The sequence below is a fragment of the Manis pentadactyla genome, chromosome 4 (genome assembly GCF_030020395.1).
Source record: "Manis pentadactyla isolate mManPen7 chromosome 4, mManPen7.hap1, whole genome shotgun sequence".
NCBI classification, from domain to species: Eukaryota; Metazoa; Chordata; class Mammalia; order Pholidota; family Manidae; genus Manis; species Manis pentadactyla.
The window spans coordinates 64909757-64923801 of record NC_080022.1 but is presented as its reverse complement, the minus strand read 5'-3'; the positions used below and the strand labels follow the sequence as shown (position 1 = coordinate 64923801).

Here is a 14045-nt window from a genome sequence, read left to right as displayed (position 1 = left end):
AGCACCAGTAAGAATATTCACTTGCCCTTTGATTTGTGTAGTTCTTCTATGGTATACTGAGTTCTTGGCTACTAGGCTGATTGACTACTTTCTATTATGTTTTATTCATCTTTCTGTTTTCAACTGAACAACATTATAGATTAGCTTGATCCTACCCTTTTTGATACTCAGAACTCTTTACCCCTCTCTGTAGAATAATATAGATTGTTTACCTTACATCTCATGCTATGGGTATTTCTAGTTATTTTGCTTTTTTTTTATTACTATTGTGGAGTAAATTTTTTAGTATTTTGTTTTCCAAATTGTTTTTACTAACATAGTGGTAGGGTATTTTTTTGTTATCTTAAATCTGAGCTCTTTATTGTCAATGATTATGATTTGATTTTGTGGTTTGTTAATATCTAATCATAATATCTGCAAGTAATGAAAATTTACTTCTTCCTAAAAGTTTTCTGTTTGGCTGGAAATTCCAGAGCAAGCACTATTAACTAATAATGTTAATAATGAGTATTCTTATCACAGAAAAACTAAAACCATTGTTAAGGAAAAACTATGGTCAGCTTTCTATTAAAAATAAAATCAGTTAAAAACAAAGCATCTTTAGTTGGTCCTATAATAGATCAATTGCTTTGCAAATTTACCATGGGTAAGGTATATCAAGAAGCTGGGAGATGTTCCTTTCTTCAGCAAGGAGGCAACATCTGATTAACACTAATTGCCAACTTCAAAGGAAAGATACTAAAGAATCCTATGAATATCAACATGAGAAATTTTTTCCTGGGTACATCTCATGGGCAAGGAAAACAAAAGCAAAAATAAGCAGATATACACCTAACTAAAAAGCTTCTACACAGCAAAGGAAATCCTCAACAAAAGAAAAAGGCATCCCCCAATATGGGAGAATATATTTGCAAAAGATATATCCAATAAGGGGCTAATATCTAAAACATATAAAGAACTCATACATCTCAATACCAAAAAAGGACAATTCAATTAAAAAATGGGCAGAGAACCCAAATAGACATTTTTCCAAAGAAAACATACAGATGGCCAACAGACACATGAAAAGATGCTTAGCATCACTAATCATCAGGGAAATGCAAACCCAAATCACAATAAAATATCACTCACACCACTCAGAAAGGCTAGTGTCAACACGACAAGAAATAACAAGTGTTGGCGAGGATGTGAAGAAAAGGGAACCCTCCTATACTGGTGGTAGGAATGTAAATTGGTCCAGCCACTGTGGAAAACAATATGGAGGTTCCTCAAAAAACTTAAGATAGATATGCCATACGACCCAACAACTCTACTTCAGGGAGTTGGCTTAAAACATGTACTGGCTTAAAACATGACCTGTTTGTTTAGCTCACAATTCTGTAGGTTGGCAATTTTGGCTGCATTTAGTTGGGCAATTTTGTTTTCACCTGGGCTCCCTCCTGAGTCTTTGGTCAACCATGGGTTTGTTAGGTGTTTCTGCTTCTGGGCATTGGCTGGTTTTTTACTGGGATTTGGGTTCTCTAAATGGTGTCTTTTCCTTCAGAAGTCTTACCTAGGTTTTTTCTATGGTGGTGCAACTGGACAAGGGTCTGCTATCAGATGCACATCATAAACCAAACACAGGACACTGGCTTTTGTAAAAGGGAAGAACTTTTATTGTGCAGTCTCCCAGAAAGGAGATAGGAAGCAAGGCTGGGATCTGACTCCCAGATGGTAGGAAAGAAGAGGTATTTATCATGGAAGTAGGCAGTAAGGGGTGTCGGGGCTATGAACTGATTGGTGAAAGGGTAAAGGGAAGTTCTCTGAGGTCTTTTCATAGGCACACGCTGTCTGTATGTCTCTTCATGCATTGCATGTTCAAAAAATGGCAGCATTGGTATGATCTGGAGGTGGGGTTTTGGGTCCTCTGAAGTGAAACATCACCCACTGGACATCTGCAGAGGCTCAGATGAGGTGTCTGAGGCTCAACCAGCTTGGACCAGTCTGCTCTGTGTCAAGCTGGCTTTAAGTGTTCTGCAAAATATCTTAGCCAGTTTGTGACCTTTGTGCCAGAGATGTTAAGACAGTACAGAAAGTAATAGAGCTTAAAGATGTACTGAGTAGTGGGAAGGGAATGACTTCTGGCTGTTCAGTTAGAAGGTCACTTTCAGTGGTGGCAGAGGTCTGAGAGCAGAAGCAAGCACAGCCTCTAGAAGCTAGCCTGGCCCAGGGTCGCTGCTGCTTGCACTGCATTCTCTTAGCCGGAAGAAGTCATGAGGCCAGCTGACGCGAGTAAGGAGTGTGCATTTTCCTGAGAAGATAAGAGAGGCTGCACTGGGGGGATCCTGCTTAGATGCCGTGTTAAACTAAGAGTCCAAACTGTATTTAATTAATAATTCATTTTTTCATTTTTTATTAATCAAAAATATGTAATGAATATATAATAATACAGCAACTGCAAATAGCAGTTTTAAAAGGCTGAGATTTGCTGCTTTTGTTAGCTTGCACAATTTGTTATAATATGAATAAATATACTATTCATTATAATTTTGGAGTAATTACATGTATTTCTCAGTCCTCCATTATTATGTCCAAAGTTTGCTCGTGGGGAACCACAGCCCTAGCCCTTTGCTTTTCTTCCTCGCCCTTTCCTGTGCATCAATGGTCTAGATGTGGGACACGTCCTGACAAGAAATGATTATAGCTTGAAAGAACTAAGGTAGTGGCAGGGGAAATATATGATGGGGAGAAAACCTATGAGAATTAGTAATTCATTGAAGTGGGAGGGCCTGAGAGGTGAGAGAAGCAAGAGTGACCCCCAGGTTCATCGCTCGGGCAACATGGTGACACCCTTCTTGTAGACGGAGAGATGGAAAACTGGGAAGGAAGAGCAGAATTGGGTAGAGGGGACAAGAATGAATTCAGTCTTGGCTGTAGTAAAGTTTGTAATCCTTTGGAATTTGGAATATTCAAGTAGAGAAGTCTATTGATTGCACATGAGTGGGGTGTTTAGTACAGAGTTCCAGGTTATTGATATGAATTTGGGAGTCATAAGCCTATTGTCAGAGGTTGAAACTAAGGTACAGGTATCATCCAGAGATAGTATATAAAGGGAGAAAGTACGTGGCTGAAGGCAGAGCTCTAGAGAACACTAGCATTTAAGGAGGAAAGAAGACTGAAAAGGAATGGTCAGACAAGTAGAGTAAAAATCTGGTGAGAGTATCACTGAGGCTAAGGGAGGAGAGCTTCAGAAGAGATGGGAAAAGCTGGGGAAAGATCACCTAATTGAAAATCAGGCATTTCCATAAATACCTTCTCCGTTTATAAAATTAAAAGGAAAATAAAATTTCATTTTATCAAAATAGTCTTGTTAGAGAATTTTGTTAGAGGGTTTATAATGTATGTATTAGGTCAATATCAGATATTTTAAAGCATAGATAATATATATAAGTAACTAGAATGTGGTAGTGAATGTATATTACTGGCATGGCCTTCACTGGTGATTCTGGCTGATTTTATTTGTTTTATATGTGAACTTCACTTCCTTCCACCTTCCTTCTTTTGCTTCCTTTCCATCTTTTCCTTATGTAATATGATGAGTAGAGGATTGAGCAAAGAGCATGAGGTGTCCTGGTTATGTAAGGGAAAACCAAACAAAACATGGATGCTTCTAAGAGACGATGAACATTTCTTGGTTCTAATTTACGTAGTGACTAAAGCAAATTTCAGATCACAGTTTCATTCTAGTCTAGTCTAGTCTAGACTTCACTCTAAAATGAAGTTCTGATATTCTAACTATCCTTAAAATCTTGACTAGTAATTCAGGAAGTAGCACTCATACAGAGCTCATACAGATCTCTAATTTCAGGGCCATTAAGTAGCTGTTGAAATGATTACTAAATGGGGCAGACTGGTCTGCCTTTCCTTGCTGGGCAAAGAAACACACAAGACACTTGGTTGGCTGTTGAGGGATGAGGGATGGGGAGGGAGATGTAAAATGGGCTTAGCCGTTTGCAGGGGAGAGAAACAATGAAGATAACTAATAGTAGAGAGAAGTGAAAGTGGGAGAAGTGACAGATTCAAAGAAAAGAATATATCATTTGGGAAAATCTGGAGAAATTGGCATTTCAGTTAGTGAGTTTTGAATAAGCACAATGGAGTAAGGAGCATTCTACCTCAAGAGAATATTGTGACCAAAGGCACTGGCCACCAAACAAGTATTTGTTGAATGTCTGAGTAAATGGAATTGGGTAGCATTTGTTTTTCCACTGATTTACTCAGTATAATATATGAGTGTTTCCTATGTTTCAGGTACTGTGGCAGTTAGGTGCTGAGAATATGTCCTCTTAAAGGAGTGACAAATAAAACCAACTAATGAGTTTATAAATTCAAAATGAGAAGGACTGTTAGACTACTGAATAATTAGGGTGAAGAGAGATGTTTGGGTAGTGTAGTCCAGGAAGGGCCTTTGAGGGAATGAAAATTTGAAGCTGATTTTTGTGAGACCCACTTTGAGATATTTACCCAGTTTGAAGTCTTTACCATTGTTGCTATCTCAAAACATTTAATTTGGCTAAATGACTCTGCCTTAAACATCACCTGTAATATTTATGTTTTCCATCAGTATTAGCTTTATCCATTGTTGAATTATATACCTGTTGTTAAATTTACCATGTTATCCTTGTTTTTCAGAAACCAAAGCTGAAAGATTGGCATCCTCCTGGGGGTTTTATTCTTGGACTGTGGGCACTCATTATCATGGTTTTCTTCAAAACCTATGGAATCAAACATATGAAGTTCATTTTCTAGATGTGATGAAATATGAAAAAGGCTGCATGGAAGACTACAACCTCACATACAAATTTATGTCATTCTATCTTTTTAAAAATACATTACTCTTGTGTTAATTGAGCAAGAAGTATAAGAAAACTGTAAATTTGAGTGAACTATTGATTTTATACCTTAAAGGAAAAATAACTGTTAGTGCAAATCACACTGAATATATTTGTTTTTCATTTTGTGTGTTATTAAAAAATGGGGCAAAGAGATCAGAATATAATCATAGACTCTTGAAAAGAACAATTTCCCCTTATCCTTTAATGTAGAAAAAAAAATGAAGACATTAAATTCTCATCAGCAGAGGCAACTTCTGTTAGTAATTTTTTGTATAATCTCCCAGTCTTTTTTTCCCATGTACATGCATTTCTTTTCCAAAAATAACATCATATAGAACATACCATTTTTTTTAACCTCACTTTTCATTTTACCATATTTAATCAACCCTTTCCCTCTCCTTGGATATTCTTTAAGAACACATTGTGAATGGCCACATAGTATCCATTTTATGAATACACAGTAATTTATTTAATATTCTTCTATTGTTGGACCTCCTGCCTTGTTCCAAAAATTCTGCCTTGGTTCATTCTTTAATGTGATAATATTTTACTGTCAGCCATTCTTGAAATTCTGCAGCTTAAATTATAAGTAAATATGAGAAATCAGTTTCTTAATCTATGGTACTGATAGTCTCCATCCAGGACCTTATTTGCTGGCAGTTTATCTGAAAATTTAAGTTCTTGGGAATTTCCTATATAGACTGCTGAAGAGAAGTAGCCCCATTGTTTGTCATTTCAAAGCATTCTGTGATCCTTTAGAATTGAACACTTTCTCTTCAATTTCCATGTTGAAAGTGACATTGTTTCATTTCATTTAAGGTAAACCTTGCCCACTGGCTGGATCTACTCTTTTCCTGAGGCAGTCCCATAAAGTGGTTGGACTGTATAGAAAATTTACATTAATGGCCCTGTCTTTGTGTCTGACTCATATATCATGTAAGGCAGAAATGATTGCCTTTTTTAGTCTCTGAGAAGATGCAAGAGCTCATATCCCCATCACTGGATTTTTTAGCTTATCAACCATCTTCATATCTTTTGCATAACTGGAAATACTGAGATTGTGCTTTGCTATCAGCCCCAGATACTGTTTTTTTCACATAGGCCGGAGAAAACCCCCTGAAAGTTGAGTATTCATATCCCAGAGATGCCTTTCTCTATTTGTCTGTTTTATCCAAGAACTTACTGTTAATTGTTATTCATTACAAAGATCTGCTTTGTAATTGTAGGTAACACTAAAAAGACAGCTCTTCCTCCACAATAAAACCTCCCAAAATTAGTATTCCTTAGGATTTGTTTTCCTTTTAGTACTTAAAATATTACCCTTTAATTACATGCAACATGGTTATGCCTTTCACAGGCAAAGAATAAACTGTGTTATCTTCCAGGTAGAACAGATGATACTGAGGCTTTTTGCCAGCTCCGCATCTTCATTTTAATTGATCTTTTTATTGGTGCACTAGGTAAATGAAGAAGGAGAATTTTTATCTGATTATATGGAGAAGGATCCTTTTGTACATAGAAAGGAGGAAAATAAACTTAAATATGAATACCCAGATCATATAATGCTAAGAGACAAAAATCGTTGACCTTGTCACCCTCCAAGCACACAAGGTCATGAACACTGTGGTAGGGTGGAACTACTTAATGTGGTAAAGGAAATACGGTTGTTCTTGAGCCAAAGGAATTTAGTTTGAGTATAATGAAACATATCTTGAAGGTTAAGACTGCTGGAAGGTAAAAGGACTCCTCTTCAGAGGTTGTAGAAGGAGCCCTTCTTAGTTAAAACCAAGCTGGGGAAAGTAATACTGGGTATAAGATACAGGATTAACTTTGTCCAGGCAAAGTTTCAGAGTGGAGTTATTTCTGTTTCATTATTTTCAGGATATAAAGCAAAAAACTTAAAATATGTTAAATGTTCACCTTGTTACCATTTTTTTTTTACATGAAGTGTATTCTGCCTTCAATAATAAATCCTCTGCATGTGGTAATTGGGTAATATTGTAAGTGCAATTAAATGGCCCAAACTTTAAATTATAACAGCACATCTTCAATATATTCTTTTGAGTCACAAAGAGCTAAACAACTGAAATGTGTTTATTTTTGCCTTTCTCAGTATTGTGAGAATCAGATGAGATAAAATGTTATGACTGAACATTTTGGAAGCTGTAAATATACAATGGCATTATTTCCCTATTTCTCTTTAGGAATATGCCAAGGGAGAAGCCAATTGTGTCAGTGTCCCTCTTTCGGTTGAGCTTACTTGCCTTTCTAAGCATTTACTGTGACTCTTGGTCGCTTTGGTATTCTTTCTCTCCTCCCCTATGTTGTCTTTCAGGGAGAACAGATATATAGTTAAATGGATACCAGCAGACATGTCCTGACCTTTTGGGAAAGGGGCAGAGAATAATGATGCCATTCTGCAAAGGCAGCCTGCATGAGAAAAAGAAACCAAGTAATGTGGATTTTAAAATTACAAAAAGACATTCATTTGCAGTTTATGAAAGGAAATTTGGTTTGGATGCAAAGCTGATTAAATTGGATCAAGAAAAATTGGAATTAAATACATAAAATAATGCATGCATTTATGGATTCAATTTTTATATATCGTCAGCTAGTTTAAAATGATGATTCCCACAACAAGCATAACTTAGCTTGTTTCTGCTTACTGAGTATTTTCTACTATGTATGTTGATAACATTTCTTCCATTATGTATGTTGTATAGCAGAGTCACAGTTACTGTGGGAATCATAATCTGAAATTTTGACTCGTGTGTTTCTAGAATCTTTACAACAAATGTTTCATTAACATAGAACTTTTTCATTGGTTTAACCAAAATTAAATCCGTCGGTAGCAGATACTGTTTTAACTTGTGAAAGAAATATTTTATAAACATACCACAGGTATGGCTATAAAGTAATGAAATCAGTATCCATTTTGGCTTTATGGAATCAGCTCATCACTCATTGTCACATCTCCTACCTGAGGGCGTTTGCCACAAAGAAGGTGTTCTCCAGAATCGCCATTCTGTTGCTGCCTGCCTTGCCTGCACATGCACCTGCTGTGTACTAAGAAAGTCTTCTAGTTAAGTTTCATGGACAATACTTAGCAATCAGTCTTTCTTCTTTATTTTAGTGCAAAATTTTACTGTTTGGGAAGTGTGCTATGTAATATTCGGTTTCATTTATCCATGTAGACCCTTGAATAATGGGATGAAGATGTGACTAAGAAACTGGGTATTAAAAATTCACTTACTATAAACACAGAAAGGTGGTTGCTGCCATATTGCTTCATATGGGCTACTTGAAGCCTCAGAGACTGCAGAGGACTTTCCAGTTTGCCCAAAGAATACCTGGTCACAGGGTCTACCAAGTGGGGCTCATAATGATAGGATATTAAGTCGAAAAAATCTTAAGTTTACCCCACCAAGTTTAGCATGGCTTGTTGTACAGGGAGAGTAACTGAAACACTATGTTAGTGTTACCCACTCTAGCAGATGTTATAAGGGATACAAAGAAACAGGATTCTTTTTTAAAGAGTTACAAATTATTATCGAAATGATGAAGGGCAGAGACAGGAGACGAGCATCATGATTAGTTTTCCAGACAAGCTGAGATATAAACAGTATAACAGGAGGGATTCCATCTTAAGGCTAAGATTCCATTTTAAAAGCCAGGAAGTTAGGAGGTAAGATTCCTAACATATTCTTTGGTAAACAGACAATAACTCAACCCACCTTAAAACAAGGCAAATGGTCTTAACTGTTATATTCCCAGAGAGAATCCACTATCCTGGGGAGAAACTGGATCAATACATTTATTGTGTTAAGTTTATTTTGCACCAGAGGACTGATAATGGAGGAAACATGGTGTCTCTCACCAGAGATGAGCATCTTGAGACCGCTTTTTAAGTCTATACCCCCTGGCCCTTTGTCACATTCCTGAAAAAAATCCTTAAAAGAGGGAACCCCCAGCTTTTCAGTGCACCTCCTCTCTGAGGATGCCTGCACTTTTATTTCTACTTCATTTCAAAGCCTACTTTTTTTGAATGAATGGGTGTCATTCACTAATTTGACTTCCTTGTACTTGTGAACATTTTTGTGAATCTACCTTCTACCACTCCCCTGAAACTATTTTCTTTACTGATATCAACAATCTCCTAACTGCCAAATTTTCTGCCTGTATATTTCTTCTCTCTCCTTAATATATAACAGCTGTGATTTATTTCCACTTTTAGAAATCTTTCCTCTGTGTTCATGGTACAGCTCTCTCCCCAGCTTTTCGTCACTTAGCCGCCTCTTTTCAGCCTTCTCCCCAAGTGCTGCTCTTCGACATCCCACTCCAGGTGTTCTGCAGAGTTCTGTCCTCAGACTCTTCAAATTCAACCCCATCCCTGAATATTTTCATCCCCAAACACGGTTTGCACTATTACCTCTGCACCATTGGCAGTCTAAGTTCTCTATCTCAGTATCTCTCTTGAGTTACCAGGAAGCTACCAGAAGCACTCATATCTACTTGAAAGCCCCTCAGTAGTCTCAAACTCAGCATGCCCCAAACTGAATTTATCATCTTTCATGACCAGCTCACTACCCATTTCTTTCTCTGTTTCTTCTTACTTTATATTCTAATCCTCTCTGAATGGGCACAGATTGTGAAGATATCTGTGTCCCATGTGAATGTTCACCACAGCATTTACTGCTGCAGGGAGGCTCTTAATAATCAGGTGGGCAAAATGACATACTCTATGGACATCAGTGAGCCTCTTTTCCCAGCCATCCCAGTGCTTGCTCAATGGGCCCATTAAAGAAAAGTGGTTATTTGGTAGCAATGGAGTGTATGTATGGGCTCAATAGGTTGGATTTCTCTCTAGCAAGGCAGATGCTACTGCTAAGTGGCTAGTCTACCAGCAGCAGAGACCTGCATTGAAACTCAGCTGCTAACTGGTTGGTGCCTCCATTTCCCAGAGGGCCAGTTAGCCAGCTGGTAGGAGGTTGATTATATTGACCATCATAGAGCAGAAATTCATTCACACTGAAAGAGCCACAGATTCTGGGTATGGATTTATATTCTCTGCTCTTAAAGCTTCTGCTAGCATTGCTCTCTGTGAACTCACAGAAATCCTTATCCACTATGATGGCATTCTGCGTGGTATGGAGTCTGATCAAGGAACTCATTTTACAGCAAAGGAAGTGCAGCAATGAGCTTATGCCCATGGAATTAACTGAATTTACCATATACCCCATAACCTAGTTGGCCTAATTGAAGATGGAATGGCTTACTGAAGACTCAGTTATGCCACCTGGTGGGACACAACAGTGAAAAGAGGGAGTTTATTTCATAGAGCACAGTACAGGCTTTGAATCACAGACCATGACATGGCATTACTTCCTTTGTAGCCAGAATCCATAGATCTGAGAATAAGGAGTGGAAGTGAGAGGGGTTCCTCTCACCATTACATCTAACAATCCATTCATAGACTCTGCTTCTGTCCTGGCAACTTTGAGCTTTGCTAGTATAGAGGTCTTAGTCCCAAAGAGAGAAATGCTCTCTTCAAGGGACATAACAGTCATTCCATTGAATTTGAAGAGAAGATTGCCACCTGGCTGTTTGGGAGTCTTTATATGACTGAAGCAAAGTGCCAAAAATGAGTTATTCTATTAGCTGGGGTGATTGATCCCGGTTACCAAAGGGAAACTGAGTAGCTGGTACACATGGAAGGCAAGGAAGACTCTATGGTGAAGGGATTCTCGGGGGGGGGAGGGGGCCTTCCTAGTTCCATGACCAATAACAAAGGTTAATGGAAAACTATAACAACCAAGAACAGGCAGGTTGATTGAGGACTCAGGCTTCTGAATGGTTTGCATCATTCCACCACATGAAGAACTGATCGACAGCTTCTGTCTGAGAGCAAGAGAAATATATACTAGGCAGAGGAACATAGGAAGCCGTAGATGTCAGCTATGGCCCGTGGTCAATTACTGAAATAAGGATTGTGTTAGCTTCATGCATTTTCTCTTTGTTATTTGTTAATGTGTGTATGCTATTTCTCTACTTTCCCACTTTTATTTTATGCAAGTTGAGGGTGATTAACCTTACAATGCAGTCTTTAGGTAAGAAAATATTCAGTGGGACTGTGATGGAATTTGAGGAATAATTAATATAACCAGCAGTGCATACAGTAACAGTTGGGACTGTGTATCTCCTTGTTTTGCTGGTAAGAATTTCTTCACTTGTAAGAATAGCAGCGTCTCTGGGGAAGGCAGTATGGTGCAAAGAAGACAAGTAGTGACTCTATAGCATCTTACTATGCTGATGGACAGTGACTGTAATGGGGTATGTGGTAGGGACTTGATAACAGAGGGAGTGTAGTAACCATAATGTTGCTCATGTGAAACCTGAGCGTAAGATTGTATATCAATGATATCTTAAAAAAAAAAAAAAGAATAGCAACATCTTGTTAGTTGGGAGTGTAGAGTTGTATCATTGTTATGCAGGGCTCAAATGTATGTAGAAGAGTGAATGCAGAAGCTGAGTATCCAAAGGGGTGTATTGTTCCAATTAATTAATTGTCTCTTAGTTCCAAATCCCCTCATTACCCATCTGGGATAATGGAGCTGAGCCCTTTAAGAATTTCTCCTTTGAAGTTAACATGGTGTTAAGCTTTGTCAATAGAGCGTGCTAGGGGAGCATGTCAAGAAGAAGGAGCTTCTCCTGTTTCTGGTGGGTTCCTCCCATATGTCTCCTGTAATCTGTAAGCATGCATGTGTGTTCGTGGGTGTGTGCCACGCAAATGCACATGTGTTTTCTGCAGTTCCCAGTGACTTGCAGCACAGAGCACCTTCTTATGGGCAGCTTTATAGCAGAGGGCTGCCAGCAAAGTGCCTCCTTCTGAACGGCAGCCTGCCTCTAGCAGTTTTGCAGTGGAGTCCTCATGGAGGGAGCACACCTTCCACTTTCCCCCTCCCCCAGCACACCTGCCTGGTCACCTCCATCATGGGGTGCTCCTGGATGGGCACCCCATCCCCACTGCCAACAACTTTCTCCACAGCTTTTCAGTGAGTTCTGAGGTGTGGCTCCTCCCTGAGTATAGCTTTCCTTCTCTAGCACTCCAGATAGAAGCTTTCCAGCAAGTTCCACTGAGAGCACCTCAGTGAACTTCTGTGCGTCCCTGCCACACCCTCTCCAACAATGTCTGGACATCAGCCCTGAGAGGGGTGTCTTCTTCCTTGGGTCCTCGATCTCAACACGAGGGGTAGTAGCTGTTCCTAATACCTGCTGATCCACTATTGTTTAGAGTTCTCTTTCTTTCTCACTAGCAAATTCCCCTTTACTCTAATGCTTTTTCAAATTTCTCTGTGATTTCTGTCTTCTGATTGTATTTTGACTGATACACCTCCTCACAGAAACCAGATGGCATTAAATGGTGAGATTCTTGGCCATAGTCACTTACATTGTTCAGATATGCCTTCAGGTTCAAGGGAAAGTCCTCTTCCCTCCTAGAGAGGTGGACAAAGGATTGGAGCCCCTTCTCATCACCTCCCCCTAATTCTGAAGGTTCCCTGGGAAACTTCCTCTGAGGGCTAAGAGAGAGAAGGAAGACCTTCTGACAGTCTGGCAGCCAGGGCTGGCCCAGGCCTGGCACAGACCTCACATACAAGTGGAAGCCATCTAGAAAGGGTCTCACCAACTCTCTTTTAAAAACCCTGGATTCTTCTGGCTCTAGTCATCTTCTTCTTGCTTTGCTCCTTGTTATGAGTAAAAGGAAATTGAAAGATTCAAGCAACAGAATTTCTTGTAACCCTGCAAAAAAAAAGGAGATGGATCAAAAGAGAAAAATCATGTTAGAGGCAGACTGGTGTAGGAAATGTTCTAGTCTGGTTAGTTATAAAATTACTTACATATTAAAAAGGCTGAATAGGACAGTGGTTAAGAACCAGAGCTTTGCATTTCTGTTGCTTGTCAGCCTGATAAATGCACATTAGGCAAGCAACAGAAAAATTTAAATTACAAATAAGAAAACACACACACACACATATATAAAATACCTATAAATGTATAAATACAAAAATACACCAGTAAACCCAACAGTGGGGGAGGAAAATTGAGGCTGAAATAAGAAAGACCAAATAAAAAGAATAAAAACAATACATTAAACAGGTTAAAAAACCAAAATCAGAAGTTCAGAATTACAAAGTATATTTAGGAAAAATGAGATATAAGAATTAAAATTTTAGGTGTTAAAATCAGAAGTTTAGAATTTCAAGGATATAGGGCATAAAGCTAAAGCAGAAAAAGGAAATAGAAATGTTTTAAAGTGAAAACATTGGAGGGGACAATTAAATGCAATATAGAGTAAGACAGGTAACTGAAACAATTTATTCTAAAGGAAGATTAAAATAAATCTAAAATGAGTCAGAGGATTGTAACATTCTCTAAGTGCTAAACATTTAGAGAATGAAGCAAACTAAAAATAAATGTGGAAAACGAGACGAACAATTTACAACATGAGAAGAGCAAACTTTTTTTTTTTAAAAAAAGCACATTACCTTCTTTTTTAGAGACACCTGGCTTTTGTTATTCTCCAGACACTCAACCATCCACAAATTCCAGCAGATTGTCTCTGTAACTTTGATTCCCAAGGTCAAGTTCTTTGCAGAGCACCCTTTAGAGTTTCTTTAGGCCAAAAGACAAAGGTGGCAAGCAGTTCAAAATGTTTAGCCTCTTTCTCCAAAGGCTCTGGGATCCTAAGTCTGCATGGCTTTTAATTCAATACGTTGATGAGCTGGGCATGGAAACAGGCTTGAAAGATACATGTCGTGTCATGGCCAGCCCTGTGGTCTGTGTCCACTATATAAGCAGCCTTGTGGACATGCTCTTCACCAATTGCCTAGAAGCTCAGCAGTCCTAGAAATCCTACATAGTTCTTAGTGCTGAGGGGACTGTGGGCCCTCCTTCCCTCTCATCACATTGCTGGCTGCAGCTCAGACAATCATACTGTTCTGAATCACTGGTTTTCAAACTTTCTGGCTACTCCCCACAGTAAGAAATACATTTCACGTGACTCAGTACCTGTGTATGTGTATATATATCTATATGACTGAAATAGTTTTACAAAATGAGTGTCCTTTCTAATGTCATACAGCTTTTTAAATTCCTTTGTATTCTTTTTTTTAT

The 14045-nt window shown here is 38.5% G+C and overlaps 1 protein-coding gene across 2 annotated transcripts in view; it reads left to right on the top strand.

Moving 5' to 3' along the window:
- PIGK (phosphatidylinositol glycan anchor biosynthesis class K) overlaps nt 1–6862 on the top strand; it is a 128006-nt gene extending 121144 nt beyond the window's left edge. For both annotated transcript variants that reach the window (XM_036890254.2, XM_057500338.1), the window contains one exon: nt 4672–6862. In XM_036890254.2, the coding sequence (XP_036746149.2) occupies nt 4672–4788 (117 nt within the window). In that variant the 3' untranslated portion in view covers nt 4789–6862. The remainder of the gene's footprint in view (nt 1–4671) is intronic.
- The last annotated feature ends 7183 nt before the right edge of the window (nt 6863–14045 follow it).